This window comes from Salmo trutta, chromosome 24 (assembly GCF_901001165.1).
Source record: "Salmo trutta chromosome 24, fSalTru1.1, whole genome shotgun sequence".
Classification (NCBI taxonomy): domain Eukaryota; kingdom Metazoa; phylum Chordata; class Actinopteri; order Salmoniformes; family Salmonidae; genus Salmo; species Salmo trutta.
Genome location: NC_042980.1, coordinates 39,054,043 through 39,074,526, shown reverse-complemented (window position 1 = coordinate 39,074,526; position 20,484 = coordinate 39,054,043). Strand labels below are relative to the sequence as shown.

The following is a 20,484-nucleotide window of genomic DNA, read 5'->3' as shown; positions in this document are numbered from 1 at the left end:
TAACATCCTTCTAGTGCAGTAGCAGCTGATCATAACATCCTTCCAGTGCAGTAGCAGCTGATCATAACATCCTTCTAGTGCAGTAGCAGCTGATCATAACATCCTTCTAGTGCAGTAGCAGCTAATCATAACATCCTTCTAGTGCAGTAGCAGCTAATCATATCATCCTTCTAGTGCAGTAGCAGCTGATCATAACATGCTTCTAGTGCAGTAGCAGCTGATCATAACATCCTTCCAGTGCAGTAGCAGCTGATCATAACATCCTTCTAGTGCAGTAGCAGCTGATCATAACATCCTTCTAGTGCAGTAGCAGCTAATCATAACATCCTTCTAGTGCAGTAGCAGCTAATCATATCATCCTTCTAGTGCAGTAGCAGCTGATCATAACATGCTTCTAGTGCAGTAGCAGCTGATCATAACATGCTTCTAGTGCAGTAGCAGCTGATCATAACATCCTTCTAGTGCAGTAGCAGCTGATCATAACATCCTTCCAGTGCAGTAGCAGCTGATCATAACATCCTTCTAGTGCAGTAGCAGCTGATCATAACATCCTTCCAGTGCAGTAGCAGCTGATCATAACATCCTTCTAGTGCAGTAGCAGCTGATCATAACATGCTTCTAGTGCAGTAGCAGCTGATCATAACATCCTTCCAGTGCAGTAGCAGCTGATCATAACATCCTTCCAGTGCAGTAGCAGCTGATCATAACATCCTTCTAGTGCAGTAGCAGCTGATCATAACATGCTTCTAGTGCAGTAGCAGCTGATCATAACATCCTTCACTATGGTGTTCTTTTCTACCAGACACCAACCACTGTTATTCATTGTGCCTTTACAGTACCATGTTATTAACTTATTCTCTTTCTGCAGGTGTGCAAATAATTCTATTAATCTCTCTCCCTCCCTATTTTCTCTTTCCCCCCTCACTCTTTCTCTCTCTCTCTCTCTCTCTCTCTCTCTCTCTCTCTCTCGTGCGCTTTCTCTCTCTCTCTCTCTTTCTCTCTCTCTCTCTCTCTCTCTCTCTCTCTCTCTCTCTCTCTCTCGTGCGCTTTCTCTCTCTCTCTCTCTCGCTCTCTCTCTCTCTCTCTCTCTCTCGCTCTCTCTCTCTCACGCTTTCTCCCCCCTACAGTGGACCAGATCTATCACCTGGCCTCTCCTGCCTCTCCTCCCAACTACATGTACAATCCCATCAAGACCCTGAAGACTAACACTATAGGAACCCTCAACATGCTGGGTGAGTCATGAATTACATCCACTGGGTTAACAGCAGTGCAGTCCTCTATTTTAGTCTAGTTTGGATGTATCAGTAAGGACTTTTCTTTGCATAGTTTTTGTTTTGTGGTTTTGTAATTTCTACAGATTTGAATGGTAGAATCAGAACTATCTCCAAAACGATGGTGACAACCGTCTTCACGGAAACTCCCTTGCCACTGTTTGACAGGCAGGTATGATTGACTGATGATTATAATTAATGGACTGGTGACGAGGCAGGTTTCTCTGACAGTCAGTCATCAGGGGGTACGGAACATGAGGGAGGAAAATGAACAAATAACATGGAAGACTGGTCCCTCTAATTACCTTCTCTCCCTCCACCTCTCTCCCTCCACCTCTGCCAATAATCTCTACAACTCTCTCTACACCTCTCTCCACCTTCACCTCTCTCCCTCTCTCCTTTGCCCCCTCCTCCCCAGAGTGCAGCTGATCCTCCTCTGGCTAGTGTGTGATAGTGGTTGTATTAAGCTCACATCCCTCCACCACATAGCTGAGTAAAGGCCTGAGATCAGCTCAAGGCCACCAGTTAGCTTACAGTCCACACCTTCCACAGTGAAGACTGAGCAGGCTTGTAGATCTCTTACTCTCTCCGCCATGACACACATATAGACGTGCACACGGACTCATGAGAAGAGCATGATCAGCTGCATTCTGGTGTGTGTGTGTGTGTGTGAGTTACCGCCATATATTGACCAATTACTCTTCACCTAATCTGCTTCAAGAACAAGATGATGTGTTTCGCATCTGTTAGTGCTGGTATGGAACAAAACCCAGCCAACCCTACAGTACCATTGCTGACCGACAGACCGGACGTGCGCACGCGCACACACACCTTTATGGTCCACACTGGTAATAAAGAGACTGCAAGAGCCATCTCTTCATGAGAGTGTGTAGTAATTTCACATGCGATTTCCATGTTGAGAGTGAAGAGGCATTCAATGTGTTGTCTGCACTGTGTGGCACCTTCCTGTGCATTTACAGGTGTCATTCATCCTTGGACAATTACTGACCACAACTGTCTGGTAATTATCTTAGTAGAAATATTTCTGGCACAGAAAACTCTGAAATGGCATTTTTATCACATGCATTTTCACTTTGAACATCTCATGCCATCGCCCCCACACCAATTTACTGTACCTTCAGTGTTTTAGAGTGGCAGCGGAGGTTGTTGGGTAATTGGGGTGTGATATACAACAGGTTAGAAGGACATACGAGTGGCCTAGATTCCTCTCTCCACAGACTTGGAAGTCTTTCTTGCCAAGTGAAAGCCTGGTCCCAGATCTGGGCTGGGAAGTGTTTTGCCAACATGTATAGTCAGATGAGTTGGCTTAAACACATACAGATCTGGGACCAGGCTGGCGAACTTGAACTCTTTGATTAGATACACTATGCTGGATTGTCCTTTTCCCGCTGTCTGTAAGTATATCTAGTTCCAGTCCCACTGCTTTGATTGGATTACCCCTCCCAGGTTCTCCTTCTATACTAATCCTGTTCTGATCTCTCTGCTCTGTCTCGCTGCTGGATCCACTCTGAATTGGATTGATCTTGTCTGCCTCTCCACAGGTGTGATGCCTGGCTTTATTACTCTTGTCTGACTCTCTCCCCAGGCTCCACTCTGGCTTTGATTGATCTAGTCTGTGGCTCTCCCCAGGACAGGCTCTGGGTTTGATTGATCTGGTCTGCCTCTCCAGGGTTTTTGGCTCTGGGTCTTATTGCTTTTGTCTTGTATGTCTCCAGGGTTGGCGAAGCGTGTTGGAGCTCGTCTGCTGCTGGCGTCTACGTCTGAGGTCTACGGAGGTAACACACACACACACACCGTTTACTCAGCGTGGACATTTTATTACGACGTCATCTTTCTCTCCCTGACTGACAACTGGGCTTCTGTGTACAGACAACTGGTGAGACAGTGTCTGCTGTTGTTGTTGTGGCTAATTGAGGTTCAGCCACAGGTCAGCGGGATGTCTCTGAGGGAGGGAGGATAAAGCGTCAGGGCTGGGCTGCTGTCCACTCCTGGCCGGAGCAGGATCAAGGTCCTCAGGGTCTCCAAGCTACCGGCTATCTCCATAAACACCCTGAATTCATACGCATGTACGCACCAATGAGCATACAGTACACACACACACACAACGACAATGATCGACTTAGTCAATCTTACGATGCACTCTCTTTCTCACTCTATTTCCTTCTCCCTCTGTCTACCACCCAAAGTCGACTACGCGAGTGGCTGACATGAGCCCATTGCCTAGAGAGTTCACCGCTAATTGCCAGAGCCTTCCGCCTGCCCCCTTTATTGATCTCTAGGCTTAGGTACGCTGCCTGACCCCTTTATTAATGATTTATGTGAAGCTAGCAGTGTAGGTTACGCTAGTGAGACAGACCTTTATCGCACCACCACTACAGTAGCCTTCTCCACTGGTGCCAGCTGTTGACAGAAAGCGCTAACATTAACAGCAATGCTAGGCCTGGAGGACTAGGTGTTTCATAGAGTTATGACTGTGAATCCCCTCAAACCTTAGTTAAAGCTTGCCAACATGTCGCTTTCTTATGCAAATGAACGTTGTTTTGTTTTGCTACAGTTCAGTAACTTTAGCCACAGCAGTAACAAGAAAGAAGAAGCTGTTGCAGCTGTTATTGTCTGTTTGCGCGGTATTCCTTTGTAACTGTCCTCAACTCCGCTCACCACATCTCTGGATAAAGACAACAGTGCTCTGAGGAACCAATAACCGCATTGCACGCGTGCATGCGTTCGTGTGAGCCTTCCCTGGGGTACCAGAGTTATAATAATGAATTATGATATCTAGCTGGCAAACATTATGTTGTGAACTCTATACTGCAACTAGATCACATGCCGAGTGTTGCACAACAGTGAGTGACTAGCAAGGCTCCGGTCTCTCGTTGTTGTGTGCTTGTAAACAAACACTGTGACTGGAGAAATACCAGCAAGCTTCATAATGAACATTTTACATGACAGGTGAAATGAAAAAAGCTTCTTTATCTCCGAATGTACAGCACAGTTGACTGCAGGTATTTACTTAAAAGGTGGCTACAAATATTCACATCTATAAAATAGTTCCAATGGTGTTGATGCTTTTGAAAAGCCTTCCCGTGGCTATTTCCAAATACCCCAGTATGGTGTGTTGGGTTTTGTTGTAGTGAGAAATGTCAGCTTTGTACAGCACATGCTCCCCGCAGTGTTGAACTAATGAACAGGCCAGCTGTAGGGCTGCTGTCAAAGCCAGAGAAAACAACACACTCGACTACACCCACTTAACTGTGTGTATGTACAGTTGAAGTCGGAAGTTACCATACACTTAGGTTGGAGTCAGTTAAAACTCGTTTTTCAACCACTCCACAAATTTCTTGTTAACAAACTATAGTTTTGGCAAGTCGGTTAAGACATCTACTTTGTGCATGACACAAGTAATTTTTCCAACAATTGTTTACAGACAGATTATTTCACTTATAATTCACTGTATCACAATTCCAGTGGGTCAGAAGTTTACATTCACTAAGTTGACTGTGCCTTTAAACAGCTTGGAAAATTCCAGAAAATTATGTCATGGCTTTAGAAACTTCTGATAGGCTAATTGACATCATTTGAGTCAATTGGAGGTGTAGCTGTTGATGTATTTCAAGGCCTACCTTCAAACTCCGTGCCTCTTTGCTTGACATAATTGGAAAATCAAAAGAAATCAGCCAACACCTAAGATTGTAGACGTCCACAAGTCTGGTTCATCCTTGGGAGCAATTTCCAAATGCCTGAAGTTACCACGTTCATCTGTACAAACAATAGTACGCAAGTATAAACACCATGGGACCACACAGCCGTCACACCGCTCAGGAAGGAGATGCGTTCTGTCTGCTGGAGGTGAACGTACTTTGGTGTGAAAAGTTCAAATTAATCCCAGAACAACAGCAAAGGACCTTGTGAAGATGCTGGAGGAAACCGGTACAAAAGTATCTATATCCACTTCGACATAACCTGAAAAACCGCTCAACAAAGAAGAAGCCACTGCTCGAAATCCGCCATAAAAAAGCCAGACGACGGTTTGCAACTGCACATGGGGACAAAGATTGCACTTTTTGGAGAAATGTCCTCTGGTCTGATGAAACAAAAATATAACTGTTTGGCCATAATGACCATCGTTATGTTTGGAGGAAAAAGGGGGAGGCTTGCAAGCCGAAGAACACCATCCCAACCGTGAAGCACGGGGGTGGCAGCGTCATGTTGTGGGGGTGCTTTGCTGGTGGATGGACTGGTGCACTTCACAAAATAGATGGCATCATGAGGTAGGAAAATTCTGTGGATATATTGAAGCAACATCTCAAGACATCAGTAAGTTAAAGCTCGGTCGCAAATGGGTCTTCCAAATGGACAATGATCCCAAGCATACTTCCAAAGTTGTGGCAAAATGGCTTAAGGACAACAAAGTCAAGGTATTGGAGTGGCCATCACAAAGCCCTGACCTCAATTCTATAGAAAATATGTGGGCAGAACTGAAAAGTGTGTGTGTGTGAGCAAGGAGGCCTACAAACCTTACTCAGTTACACCAGCTCTGTTAGGAGGAATGGGCCAAAATTCACCCAACTTATTGTGGGAAGCTTGTGGAAGGCTACCTGAAACATTTGACCGAAGTTAAACAATTTAAAGGCAATGCTACCAAATACTAATTGAGTGTATGTAAACTTCTGACCCACTGGGAATGTGATGAAAGAAATAAAAGCTGAAATAAATCATTCTCTCTACTATTATTCTGACATTTCACATTCTTAAAATAAAGTGGTGATCCTAACTGACCTAAGACAGGGAGTTTTTATTAGGGTTAAATGTCAGGAATTGTGAAAAACTGAGTTTAAATGTATTTGGCTAAGGTGTATGTAAACTTCCGACTTCAACTGTATGCATGCTTGCGTACGTGTGAGTGTGTGCAACTTCTCACAAAATTACTTTTCCCTAAGCGTGTCCTTCAATCATATAGATCTTGTTTACTGTGTATGTAGGATACATTTCTGCTTGTTGCAATAATTATTTCTTTATTCTTTATCCTGAACAACGACTACTAATGGGAGGATTGGGTTTCAGTGGATTTGACATCATAAATAACAGCTGACTGTATTCCTGGTGACTTACACCTGTATTTCTGTCTATCTCTCCCCCCCCCCCCCCCCCCCCCAGACCCAGAAGTGCACCCCCAGAATGAGGAGTACTGGGGTCATGTGAACCCTATCGGCCCCCGGGCCTGCTACGACGAGGGCAAACGCGTCGCTGAGACCATGTGTTACGCCTACATGAAGCAGGTACGGGAGACACTCCCACTTCTGAGTATGATCTGTGTGCTATAAGAAATGTATGTAGTGCAGAACTACACGCAGGTAGACTGGCACTGGTAGCTAAGTATTATAGGTTGTGTGTGTGTGTGTGTGTGTGTGTGTGTGTGTGTGTGTGTGTAATAGAAGACTAGATCTATGAAATCGCCTTGTGTAATATTCCATCACTTTCTTTTCATAACAGTTCCGGCTTTCTTACTCTTTTCCTCTCTCTCTTTTTTTTCTCTGGAATTGTATCCCTCTTCTAATTGATGTGTTATCCTACGGCTGGTATTACTGTAGTGTTCTAATTGATGTGTTATCCTACGGCTGGTATTACTGTAGTGTTCTAGGTGATGTGTTATCCTACGGCTGGTATTACTGTAGTGTTCTAGGTGATCTGTTATCCTACGGCTGGTATTACTGTAGTGTTCTAGGTGATGTGTTATCCTACGGCTGGTATTACTGTAGTGTTCTAGGTGATGTGTTATCCTACGGCTGGTATTACTGTAGTGTTCTAGGTGATGTGTTATCCTACGGCTGGTATTACTGTAGTGTTCTAGGTGATGTGTTATCCTACGGCTGGTATTACTGTAGTGTTCTAGGTGATGTGTTATCCTACGGCTGGTATTACTGTAGTGTTCTAATTGATGTGTTATCCTACGGCTGGTATTACTGTAGTGTTATAATTGATGTGTTATCCTACGGCTGGTATTACTGTAGTGTTCTAGGTGATGTGTTATCCTACGGCTGGTATTACTGTAGTGTTCTAGGTGATGTGTTATCCTACGGCTGGTATCACTGTAGTGTTCTAGGTGATGTGTTATCCTACGGCTGGTATTACTGTAGTGTTCTAGGTGATGTGTTATCCTACGGCTGGTATTACTGTAGTGTTCTAGGTGATGTGTTATCCTACGGCTGGTATTACTGTAGTGTTCTAGGTGATGTGTTATCCTACGGCTGGTATTACTGTAGTGTTCTAATTGATGTGTTATCCTACGGCTGGTATTACTGTAGTGTTCTAGGTGATGTGTTATCCTACGGCTGGTATTACTGTAGTGTTCTAGGTGATGTGTTATCCTACGGCTGGTATTACTGTAGTGTTCTAGGTGATGTGATGTGTTATCCTACGGCTGGTATTACTGTAGTGTTCTAGGTGATGTGTTATCCTACGGCTGGTATTACTGTAGTGTTCTAGGTGATGTGTTATCCTACGGCTGGTATTACTGTAGTGTTCTAGGTGATGTGTTATCCTACGGCTGGTATTACTGTAGTGTTCTAGGTGATGTGTTATCCTACGGCTGGTATTACTGTAGTGTTCTAGGTGATGTGTTATCCTACGGCTGGTATTACTGTAGTGTTCTAGGTGATGTGTTATCCTACGGCTGGTATTACTGTAGTGTTCTAGGTGATGTGTTATCCTACGGCTGGTATTACTGTAGTGTTCTAGGTGATGTGTTATCCTACGGCTGGTATTACTGTAGTGTTCTAGGTGATGTGTTATCCTACGGCTGGTATTACTGTAGTGTTCTAGGTGATGTGTTATCCTACGGCTGGTATTACTGTAGTGTTCTAGGTGATGTGTTATCCTACGGCTGGTATTACTGTAGTGTTCTAGGTGATGTGTTATCCTACGGCTGGTATTACTGTAGTGTTCTAGGTGATGTGTTATCCTACGGCTGGTATTACTGTAGTGTTCTAGGTGATGTGTTATCCTACGGCTGGTATTACTGTAGTGTTCTAGGTGATGTGTTATCCTACGGCTGGTATTACTGTAGTGTTCTAGGTGATGTGTTATCCTACGGCTGGTATTACTGTAGTGTTCTAGGTGATGTGTTATCCTACGGCTGGTATTACTGTAGTGTTCTAGGTGATGTGTTATCCTACGGCTGGTATTACTGTAGTGTTCTAGGTGATGTGTTATCCTACGGCTGGTATTACTGTAGTGTTATAGGTGATGTGTTATCCTACGGCTGGTATTACTGTAGTGTTCTAGGTGATGTGTTATCCTACGGCTGGTATTACTGTAGTGTTCTAGGTGATGTGTTATCCTACGGCTGGTATTACTGTAGTGTTCTAGGTGATGTGTTATCCTACGGCTGGTATTACTGTAGTGTTATAATTGATGTGTTATCCTACGGCTGGTATTACTGTAGTGTTCTAGGTGATGTGTTATCCTACGGCTGGTATTACTGTAGTGTTCTAGGTGATGTGTTATCCTACGGCTGGTATTACTGTAGTGTTCTAATTGATGTGTTATCCTACGGCTGGTATTACTGTAGTGTTCTAGGTGATGTGTTATCCTACGGCTGGTATTACTGTAGTGTTCTAGGTGATGTGTTATCCTACGGCTGGTATTACTGTAGTGTTCTAGGTGATGTGTTATCCTACGGCTGGTATTACTGTAGTGTTCTAGGTGATGTGTTATCCTACGGCTGGTATTACTGTAGTGTTCTAGGTGATGTGTTATCCTACGGCTGGTATTACTGTAGTGTTCTAGGTGATGTGTTATCCTACGGCTGGTATTACTGTAGTGTTCTAGGTGATGTGTTATCCTACGGCTGGTATTACTGTAGTGTTCTAATTAGAGGTCGACCGATTATGATTTTTCAACGCCGATACCGATTAATCGGAAGATTTTTTATTTTATTTGTAATAATGACAATTACAACAATACTGAATGAACACTTATTTTAACTTAATATAATACGTAAATACTATCAATTTAGCCTCAAATACATAATGAAACATGTTTAATTTGGTTTAAATAATGCAAAAACAAAGTGTTGGAGAAGAAAGTAAAAGTGCAATATGTGCCATGTAAGAAAGCTAACGTTTAAGTTCCTTGCTCAGAACATGAGAACATATGAAAGCTGGTGGTTCCTTTTAACATGAGTCTTCAATATTCCCAGGTAAGAAGTTTTAGGTTGTAGTTATTATAGGACTATTTCTCTCTATACCATTTGTATTTCATATACCTTTGACTATTGGATGTTCTAATAGGTACTTTAGTATTGCCAGCCTAATCTCGGGAGTTGATAGGCTTGAAGTCATAAACAGCGCAATGCTTGAAGCATTGCGAAGAGCTGCTTGCAAACGCGGTAAAGTGCTGTTTGAATGAATGGTTACGAGCCTGCTGCTGCCTACCACCGCTCAGTCAGACTGCTATATCAAATTAACAGGCACCGCATCGGTTATATGCAAAGCAGGACAAGCTAGATAAACTAGTAATATCATCAGACATGTGTAGTTAACTAGTGATTATGTTAAGATTGATTGTTTTTTATAAGATACGTTTAATGCTAGCTAGCACCTTACCTTGGCTCCTTGCTGCACTCGCGTAATAGGTAGTCAGCCTGCCACGCAGTCTCCTCGTGGAGTGCAATGTAATCGGCCATGATCGGTGTCCAAAAATGCCGATTACCGATTGTTAGGAAACCTTGAAATCGGACCTAATTAATCTGCCATTCCGATTAATCGGTCGACCTCTAGATAGTATTCATATACACTATATATACAAATGTATGTGTTTCAGCATGACAATTCCTTCATGCACAAAGCGAGATCCATGCAGAAATGGTTTGTCGGGATCGGCAGCAATATTTCAACATCAAGTGGAAAACCTTCCCAGAAGAGTGGAGGCTATTATAGCAGCAAGGGGGGAACCAACTCCATATTAATGCCCATGATTTTGGAATGAGATGTTGGACGAGCAGTTGTACTTACACTTTTGGTCATGTAGTGTAGCTGTTTTTTCTACGGATCGGTGCGACAGAGCATCAGCGTCGGGTAAGCTCAAGGGGTGAGGTGTGTGTCTCTTTGTTAACAGCTGATCTCTAATATTAAGGAAATAATGAGGTTCTGCTCGCCTGAGTTAGAATACCTCATCATACGCTGTAGTTCATACTATTTACGAAGAGTTTTCATCTATATTTTTCGTAGCTGTCTTTTTACCACCACAAACCGATGCTGGCACTAAGACCGCACTCAATGAGCTGTATAGGGCCATAAGCAAACAAGAAAATGCTCATCCAGAGGCTGTAATTCTAGTGGCCAATGATTTTAATTCAGGGAATCTGCACCTCAGTTTTTCCTATCCCAGCCATTAATTAAACTATGTAACTATTTTGAAGTCACTATTGTCCTCATTGAAATCCCTGAGGAGTTTCCTTCCTCTCTGGCAACTGAGTTAGGAAGGACGCCTGTATCTTTGGAGTGACTGGGTGTATTGATACGTATTTAATAACTTCACCATGTTCAAAGAGATTTTTAATGTCTGCTTTTATAAAGAAATTGACCCATCTACCAATTGGTGCCTTTCTTTGGGCACCTTTGGGCACCCTGGCCTTTGTGGTTTAATCCTTGTTTGAAATTCACAGCTCGACGAATGTACCTTACAGATGTGTGGGGTACAGAGATGAGGTAATCATTCAAAAATCATGTTCAACACTAGAGTCCATGCAACTTATTATGTGACTTGTTAAGCTAATCACAAAACAGTAATTTAAATTTTTTTTTTTTTTAACATTTCTAAACAATATAATTCCACTTTGACATTATGGGGTATTGTGTGGAGGCCATTGACCCAAAAATCTCAATTTAATCTATTTTAAATTTGGGCTGTAACACAACAAAATGTGTCACTTTAAGTGCATCAATGATGTCTTCCCCACGGTTAACCGTATGTAGATGTTTGTTTCAGGATGACTGTGTGATCATGCACTCTGTAGCTCATGTGAGTAAGACCTGTAAATAGGTTAACAGGGCCAGACAGATTACCAGGACGTGTACTCAGAGCATGCGTTGACCAGCTGGCAAGTGTTTTCTAGACATGTTTACGAATCATGTGACAAATAAAGTTGTATTTGATGGCTAAGTTATACGGCCTTCAAAAGTAAATTACTTAAAACAGTTTTCTTTTACTTTGCTTTCACTGGGAATTTTAAACTCTAGACCATGCCTACACACAATTTCTAGTGGTTGAAGTATTGCATTGCAACCAGGAAAGTAGTCTAGTATTTTGTGCAGATGGAGGTTAAGATGGACACGTTTGTTCATGACAAATAACAGGTTAATAACAAAATGCAATCGTTTGCTATAGTGAGAAGAGAGAACATCACTTTATTTTCTTTGTATTCTATAATAATTAGAAACGGGCATCCATTTCCTAGGCTATGTTATTTACGTTCCATCATTGCAGAATCATTTTCTCACGTGGTAGCCTATAGGCCTTCAAGTTAAGATACCATTCTTCCCATCTCTCGTTTAATTGTACCCACTTCACAGTAGTAAATAGTTAAGTTAATTCAAGCATTTTGCTCTCGGCCATCCGATCCAGAGCGCAGTTTATTAACGATAGAACGGATGATTGTAGACTATTTCTTTCTGTATGTCTGAATACTGTAATTTCAAATTTCTCGAGTAGACAATATTTCATTTGTAAACATAATACATATTTTCATAACCTTTGCAGAATAAATTCCTAATCTTTTCTGGCATATTCCCAATGTATACTACAACAAATTACCAGACACATCTATCATTTAATTGGGCCTATTAGATTAAAGTATTTATTTCAAGTATTTTTCTCTATAAATAAGATGGTTGAATTTTACATGTGAACAGACAGTTGATATTTTGCATTGAAGTGTGTAGGCTACCACTGTAAGTAGACAATGTTTCAGAATTTGTGGGCAGTGTGCAGCATATAGGTTTGAGAAAACGTAAATGCGAAACATTAGACCCTTACAAACGATCAAACCGTCTGTTCACAGGTCCACAGCAATTTGCAATTGTTTTTGTTTTTCAGATTGTTTTTGTTTTTAAAAAGTTTAACATTCTGCCATCAAACCTCCAAAGACATTTGATCAAGTTCGCCATTGCTGTTTATTTTAGAAACTGCCTCGGCCTAATTCCAATGCTTTCAAAGTATATAGCAAATAAGGGTGTGATTGTCATCATAAATGGGGAATGATGTGGAGTTATAATGCTTGTTCACACACGCACAGTTTCAGGGTGGATCTGATTTATAATGGGAAACATGCGTATGTACGGCATGCGCCAAATTTTAATACATCTCAATATTTTTGTAAGTGCGCAGTGTTTTTCAGAAATGGCACATGTAGATATTTAGTGGGAGATTTACACAACAGTCATAAATGAAGCCCCAGACCTTTTGACAGAGGCCGAATTAAAGGTTACAGTAGCACTGCCAATGACAGACTTTTGGTTGCTAAAACAAAGTCAGCCTAAGCATGTGGAAATGTTGTAAAATGCACCTTTCAACAGAAAATCACAGTCCGGTGTAAAAACCATGGACATTTTTAAAATAAAAAAACTACGTTTTAAGTAAGAAGAAGGCATTGGTCTGAAGCCAAAAAACAATGTGTTTGCAGGTTGCTTAGGATTCTAACTTTCTTAAACATAGCATAGACCAGCGTTTCCCAAACTCGGTCCTCAGGACACCAAGGGGTGTACCTATTATGTTTTTTGCCCTAGCACTACCCAGCTGATTCAAATTACCAAAGCTTGATGATTAGTTGATTATCTGAATCATTTGTGTAGTGCAAAGGGAAAAAACTAAAACGTTCACCCCTTTGGGACCCGAGGACTGAGTTTGTGAAAGCCTGACATAGACCAACATAGCTACTGTAGTAAGTCAAAGCAGTGTGCTAAAAAAAAAAACCTTGAAAGAGCATGGATGGAGTAGGCATTGTGGTGCTTGTGAATTTCCTTTCTTTTTTTGGCTTCAGACCAATGCCTACTTCTCACTTAAAAAAGTGTTTTGTTTTTGATAGATAGATGGACGGATGGATTGATGGACAGATGGATAGACCCTCACTCTTCCTCTGCTATTAGCACACCATCTTTTGGACATATTTATGAATATTTCCCCTTTCTCTTTCCTTCCTGATTGACACCAGCCTTTGACTATCTTATTCCATTGATGCGGCTGGCCTTTCGTGTGGGCCAGGTGATATTTCTTTATCTCGTCCCTCCATCCCTCTCCTCATCCCTGGCTCGGGAGGATTCCAAGAAAAAGCCTCCCTCCCATTATGTTGTCTTCCTTCTCGGAGGCAGGTGGAATTTGAATATTGCAAATTACATCTGTCAGCCGGGCCTCTTTTAATTGAAATGCATTGACATTTTAGACGAGATGAGTATAGGTTGGGAAGAGGAGGGGGGGGCATGTTTCTCTACCTCCATGGACAGCATGTTATCAGTGGTAATATATGCCGTTTAGCAGATGCTTTTATCCAAAGCGACTTACCGCGTGCTTACCCAGGATCCTTGGCATTGCAAGCGCCATGTTCTACCAACTGAGCCAGTGGTAGAGGATGATTGGACAGACTTGTCACCGAGTGGTCTCTTTTTGGTTATATGGTAGGTGGTGGTTAGTTAGACTCTGACCAGACCAGACATTGACCAGGGGTGTGGACTTTTATTGATTGAACCCCCAGGGTTTCAAAACCTCGCTTCTCAGTCAGCTGTGAAATTGGCTCTAATAGATACATGAGATGAAGCATTAGTGTCAGGTTGGTGTAATGTAAATATTACGTAATATGTGATATTACAGGGGAGTATGCTTTAGGCTTGGGCGATATACCGTATACTGATGTATTTTGAAATATGGCCGGTATGATTTTCAATACCGAAAAAATAAATACAATGTGGTAGGTGCGTGTTATGCCACTACTTATACAGTGCCTTCGGAAAGTATTCAGAACCCTTAACTTTTTCCACATTTTGTTATGTAACAGCCTTATTCTAAAATGGATGAAATAAAAATAAATATCCTCATGAATCACTCAATACACCATAATCACAAAGTGGAAACAGCGTTTTATAATGTTTTGCAAATGTATTAACAATAAAAAACTGAAATACCATATTTATATAAGTATTCAGACCCTTTGCTATGAGACTTGAAATTGAGCTCAGGTGCATCCTGTTTGCATTGATCATCCTTGATGTTTCTACAACTTGATTGGAGTCCACCTGTGGTAAATTCAGTTGATTGGATATGATTTGGAAAGGCACACACCTGTGTATATTTAAGGTCCCACAGTTGAAAGTGTATGTCAGAGCAAAAATCAAGCCATGAGTTTGAAGGAATTGTCCGTAGAGCTACGAGACAGGATTGTGTCGAGGCATAGATCTGGGGAAGGGTACCAAAACATTTCTGCAGCATTAAAGGTCCCCAAGAACACAGTGGCCTTTAATGCCGGGCGGCCAGACTCTTCCTAGATCTGTCTCCCCGGCCAAACTGAGCAACTCGATGTTTACTCTGACAGAGCTTCAGAGTTCCTCTGTGGAGATGGGAGAACCTTCCAGGAGGACAACCATCTCTGCAGCACTCCACCAATCAGGCCTTCATGGTAGATTGGCCAGACGGAAGACACTCCTCAGTAAAAGGCACTACAGTTTGCCAAAAGGCACCTAAAGGACTCCCTAAAGGACTTTCTCAATACCATGAGAAACAAGATTCTCTGATCTGAGGAAACCAAGATTGAACTCTTTGGTCTGAATACCAAGCGGCACGTCTGGAGGAAACCTGGCACCATCCCTACGGTGAAGCATGGTGGTGGCAGCATCATGCTGTGGGAATGTTTTTCAACGGCAGGGACTGGAAGACTAGTCAGGATCGAGGGAAAGATGAGCCAAGGACAGAGAGATCCTTGATGAAAACCTGCTCCAGAGCGCTCAGGACCTCAGACTGGGGCAAAGGTTCACCATCCAACAGGACAACAACCCTAAGCACACAGCCAAAACAATGTAGGAATGGCTTTGGGACGTCTCTGAATGTTCTTGAGTGGCCCAGCCAGAGCCCGGACTTGAAGCCAATCGAACATCTTTGGAGAGACCTGAAAATAGCTGTGCAGCAACGCTTCCCATCCAACCTGACAGAGCTTGAGAGGATCTGCAGAGAAGAGTGAGAGAAACTCCCCAAATACAGAAGACTCGAGGCTGTAATCGCTGTCACGGGTGCTTTAACAAAGGGCTGAATAAAGGGTCTGAATACTTATGCAAATCTGATATTTCCATTATTACTAGAATCTTTTATACAATTTCAAGAATTATATTTTGTCATTATGGGATATTGTGTGTAGATTGATGAGGGGAAAAAAACGATTTAATACATTTTAGATTAAGGCTGTAACGTAACGTAACAAAATGTGGAAAAAGTCATGGTGTCTGAATACTTTCCGAATGCACTGTACATATAAAATGTGTAAAACAGTATGCAAGCGTTATTAAAGTGACCAGTGTTCAATGACTCTATGTACATAGGGCAAAGCAATCGCTAAGGTGCATGGTAGAGTACCAGGTGGTAGCCGGCTAGTAACAGTGATTAAGGTTCAGGGCAGGGTACTGGGTGGAGGCTGGCTAGCGGTGACTGTTTCACAGTCTAATGCCCTGGAGGTAGAAGCTGTTTATTCGTCTCTCGGTCACAGCTTTGATGTACCTGTACTGTCACCTCCTCCTACTTGTCTTCTCCCCCTGTCTCCATTGTCCATCAGACCTTCCAGAATTCCTGGATGGTCTAGCCTCTTCGGTGAGACGCCTGGGAGTCCTACCGGAGAGTTTACCTTCCAACATGTATCAGGGATTATCGCCACGGCTGTGTACATCGCTCCCCAAGCTGAAACCAAAAATGCTCTCAAACATCTTCATTGGACCCTGAACAAACTAGAGACTACGTACCCGGAAGCAGCGTTAATTGCCTCTGGGGACTTTAACAAAAGTAATTTGAGGACTGTGCTCCTGAATTTCTATCAACGTATTGACTATCCAACTTGCGGAAACTCCACGCTTGACCACTGCTACACGTCTTTTCTACACGGGTATAAGGCCCTCTTCCGTCCTCCTTTCGGCAAATCGGACCACAACTCCATTTTGCTCCTCCCCGGCTACAAACAAATACTCAAGGGATGTTCTGGCGTCTGTACCAATCAGAATCCATGCTCCAATACTGTCGTCATCACGTGGACTGGACCGTGTTCCGTGTCGCTCCTGGGGATAACATCAATGAATACGCCGACTCCGTCATCGGATTCATTAAAAAAAAGCATTGTGATACCAATGGTGTCTTTCAAAACTTACCCAAATCAAAAAACGTGGATTGATGGCAGCCTTGTCGGGAAGCTGAAGGAGAGAGATTCTGCTTATAAACACAATTTGTCACCTTGCCGTATGTTGAAACGGCACAAATACAACCTACGCATATCGATCAAGGCTGGCGAGACACAAGTATAGGGAGAACAATTCAATTCAGCAGGTCAAACACAAGGCATATGTGGTAGGGACTTCCAATGATCACGGATTACAAAAAGAAAGCCAGTCACGTCGCGGACACCAACACTGACCTACCGGATGAGCTAAACACTTTTTTTTTCTCACGCTTCAAACATAACGACACTGATCTGCCGAGGAGAGCCTTTGAGGACCACGTGAGCTATGTGCTTACCGGCTCCACAGAGGATGTAAGTAAGGAAAGGTAATGTGGATACCTATGTAAGTCATTCAAACGTCCCAACCCTCGCAATGCTGCCAGCCAAGACGGTATCCCTAGAGCCCTCAGAGCATGTGCAGACCACCTAGCTGTTGTTTTTTCTGACACTTTCCATCTCTCTCTAGCTCAGGCCGTTATCAAGGTATTCGCTATCATCCCCGTACCCAAGAAAGGGAAAGGAACTCAACCGAATGACTACCAATTTCTAGCACTCACTTCCGTCATCATGAAGTGCTTTGAGAGACTAGTCAAAGACCACAATACCACCTCCCTCCCAACACATCCATGGACGACATAATCACCATTGCACTGCACACTGCCCTCACCCACCTGAACAAAAGAAATGCATATGTGAGGACAGAGAGGTTATTTATTTTCCTGGTACCACTCTGCCAGGGCTATCACCTCCTCCCTGTATACTGTCTCGTCATTGTTGGTAAGCAGGTCTACCACTGCTGTGTTGTCAGCAAACTTGATGATTGATTTAGAGACGTTCGTTGCCACGCAGTCATAGGTGAACAGGGAGTTCAGGAGTTGGCTGGGCACGCACTCCTGTGGAGCCCCAGTGTTGAGGATCAGTGTGGCGGGGATGTTGTTGCCTACCCTCACCACTTAGGGTCAGCTTGTCAGGAAGTCCAGGACATAGTTGCACAGGGAGGGATTCAGACCCAGGGCCCTGAGCTTAGTGATGAGCTTGGAGGGCACTATGTTGTTGAATGCTGAGCTGAAGTCGATGAACAGCATTCTTACATAGGGCAGTGTTCAGTTCAATGGCTATTGCACTGCACACTAGATCTAGGTTGTCAGGTAAGGTGGAGTTGATATGATCCTTAACTAGCCTCTCAAAGCACTTCATGATGAAGTGAGTTCTACGGGGCGATAGTCATTTAGTTCAGTTTCGCTTTCTTGCGTATAGGAAGAATGGTGAACATCTTGAAGCAAGTGGGGACAACAGACTGGCATATAGAGAGACTTAATATGTCCAGCTGGTCTGCACATGCTCTGAAGACGTTGCTTGGGATGCCGTCTGGGCCGGCAGCCTTGTGTGGGTTAACACGCTTAAATGACTTACTCATGTCGGCCATGGAGAACGAGAGTGCATAATCCTCGTGAGCGGAGGGGGCTTTGGTCGGCGGCTCAATGTTTTCCTCAAAGCGGGCGACTTAGCTTTTGCGTGGTGGTTAATGACAGATTTTACTCTTATTGTTCTCTTATCATTGTTCTATTAATGTTCCCTCAGTGTCGTCCCCTTCATTTCCATTCCTCAGGTGTAAGTGCTGGTACTTTAGGATTGGTGTGTGTTTTGGAGGATGCTATTAAAACACTGCAGTTACCTCAGACCTTATTGCGGTGACAGGGTTTTGCCAGTGCGTGTTTGTGTGTGTACACTGCACCACATCAGAGTGCAGGTTCTAAAAGCTGGGCGGAACAAAACTTGAGCAGAAGTGAAAAGAAAGTATGTTTACCAATGTCCTGATTCCATGCTCTCTGTCTCTCTGAGAGAATGAGGTTTTCTCTCCTCCCCCAGAGAAACAGGTTCTCTCTCCCTGCGTTGTGATAGGAAACCCAGTGCAGAGTTGCCATGCCAGACAGGTATGATATACAGAGATACTGGGGAAGGCAGGCTTTTAGCTCTTAGGCCACAGCATGACAGGCACCTCATTATCAGTTTGGTTCTACAAGACAATATTTCCATTTCTTTGGGTACTCTGTGTTCTTTCTTGCCTTTAAATGATCAGTTCCTAGCCTTTTTCCTCTCTAGATGAGTCAAAGGGGATTGTGCGGCATCTTTTATCTGGCTTTGTACACTGTAATTACCCATAGTAGAGAGAGCAGCTAGCAATCACACATCACAATGGTACACATGGGTAGAGTGGAAGTAGAAAGAGTGTCTAAGAATCCAATACAGGAGCAGTACAACAAAAAGACAGCAGGAGCAACTACAATTGAAAGTGAATAGTGTCGATTTTATTAGCACATAAAGCCCAACTCTACCCAACCATTTTACAAATGCAGGAGGGGAAACACTCCATATGAAGTGGAATGTAGGCAAAGCATTCTCCCCACCACTGTTGTGCTAAAAAGCTGAGGGATGGAGATGTAGAAATGGAACCACTCTAAAATTCATAGAACGCGTTATTGATGCCAGCGCTGATTATCCATGATATCAAAATTATAGTTTCAACCATGTTTTGAGGCTATACAGTGTTTCTTAAAATGTTCTTTGTTTACAAACAGAGTAAAACAAGCTTATATTTTGGGTTCTGGTGGCGTGTGACAGTTGAACTAAGTTCATGAGGCATTTATAAATTATTTTCTTCAAGAATCAGTGCATACAGTACATATCATTAATTTAGAAGTCCAAAAGTTCCTGTAGCAAATGCCAATTGTCCAGCTGTTTGTAGATTCTTAGCAGTTAGCTCAGGTGAGAGGGAGACTTTTTTCCAGCATCGTGTCTTGACCATCTACGACTGCCTGAGCACTTCCTTTGTATCCAGCTTGAAGAATGGGTGTCTAGCAGTGATCAGCTGCCAACTTGACAGAGTTTGAAGAATTCCCCCCCCCCCCCCCCCCCCCCCCCCAAAAGGAATGTGTGTAAAGCTGTTAGAGACTTACCCAGAAAGACTCACAGATGTAATCGCTGCCAAAGGGGATTCTAACATGTATTGACTCATTTTTTCACTTTGTCATTATGGGGTATTGTGTATAGATCGGTGAAACAATAATGTAGTTCCTCAATTTTGAATTCAGGCTGTAACACAACGAAATGTGGAATAAGTAAACGGTATGACTACTTTCTGATGGCACTGTATGTACCATGATACAGAAATAAAGTTTATTTCAATGTCATGCAATAACTTGTTGATGTATATCCCTATTCCCACCACTCTCCCTATTCCCTCTCCCTATTCCCACCCCTCTCCCTCTCCCTATTCCCACCCCTCTCCCTATTCCCACCCCTCTCCCTATTCCCATTCCCTCCCAAACAAATGTTTATAAGTATTGAATTCCAATGGTACAAACCGCAACGCCCAGATTCTTGGTGCGTTATGGGTTGGCAATCCCCTTCAAAAGTATATTCACACACTGTTCTCCTATAAACCTCACTACAGGGCTCCAGTTTCCCCTGAAGGACGTAAGTCAGTGTTTCCAGAGGAAACAACCACAACAGGTTTCTGAGCCACCAGGAATTTTTTTGGTTTTGTGTCATGAATTTTATTTTATCTACCAGCATATCACATTAGAGCTACCATTTAAAAAAAAAAAAAATGCTATTTCAGTGCAGAGCTAGCAGAGAGTAGACCCAGAACACAATGGAGAGGCTGTAAACCAACTGTAGAGCCCAAAATATTTGAAATGTCCCTTTCCATCTCTTTCCAGAAATCTTTATCAA

The 20,484-nt window shown here is 42.9% G+C and overlaps 1 protein-coding gene across 1 annotated transcript in view; it reads left to right on the top strand.

Annotated features, from left to right (window-relative positions):
- The window catches only part of uxs1 (UDP-glucuronate decarboxylase 1), a 94,596-nt gene that overhangs the window by 38,758 nt on the left and 35,354 nt on the right, over positions 1-20,484 (top strand). Inside the window, exons 7-9 of the mRNA XM_029712107.1 lie at positions 1,128-1,232; positions 3,008-3,067; positions 6,447-6,568. Coding sequence (XP_029567967.1) covers positions 1,128-1,232; positions 3,008-3,067; positions 6,447-6,568 — 287 coding nt within the window. The remainder of the gene's footprint in view (positions 1-1,127; positions 1,233-3,007; positions 3,068-6,446; positions 6,569-20,484) is intronic.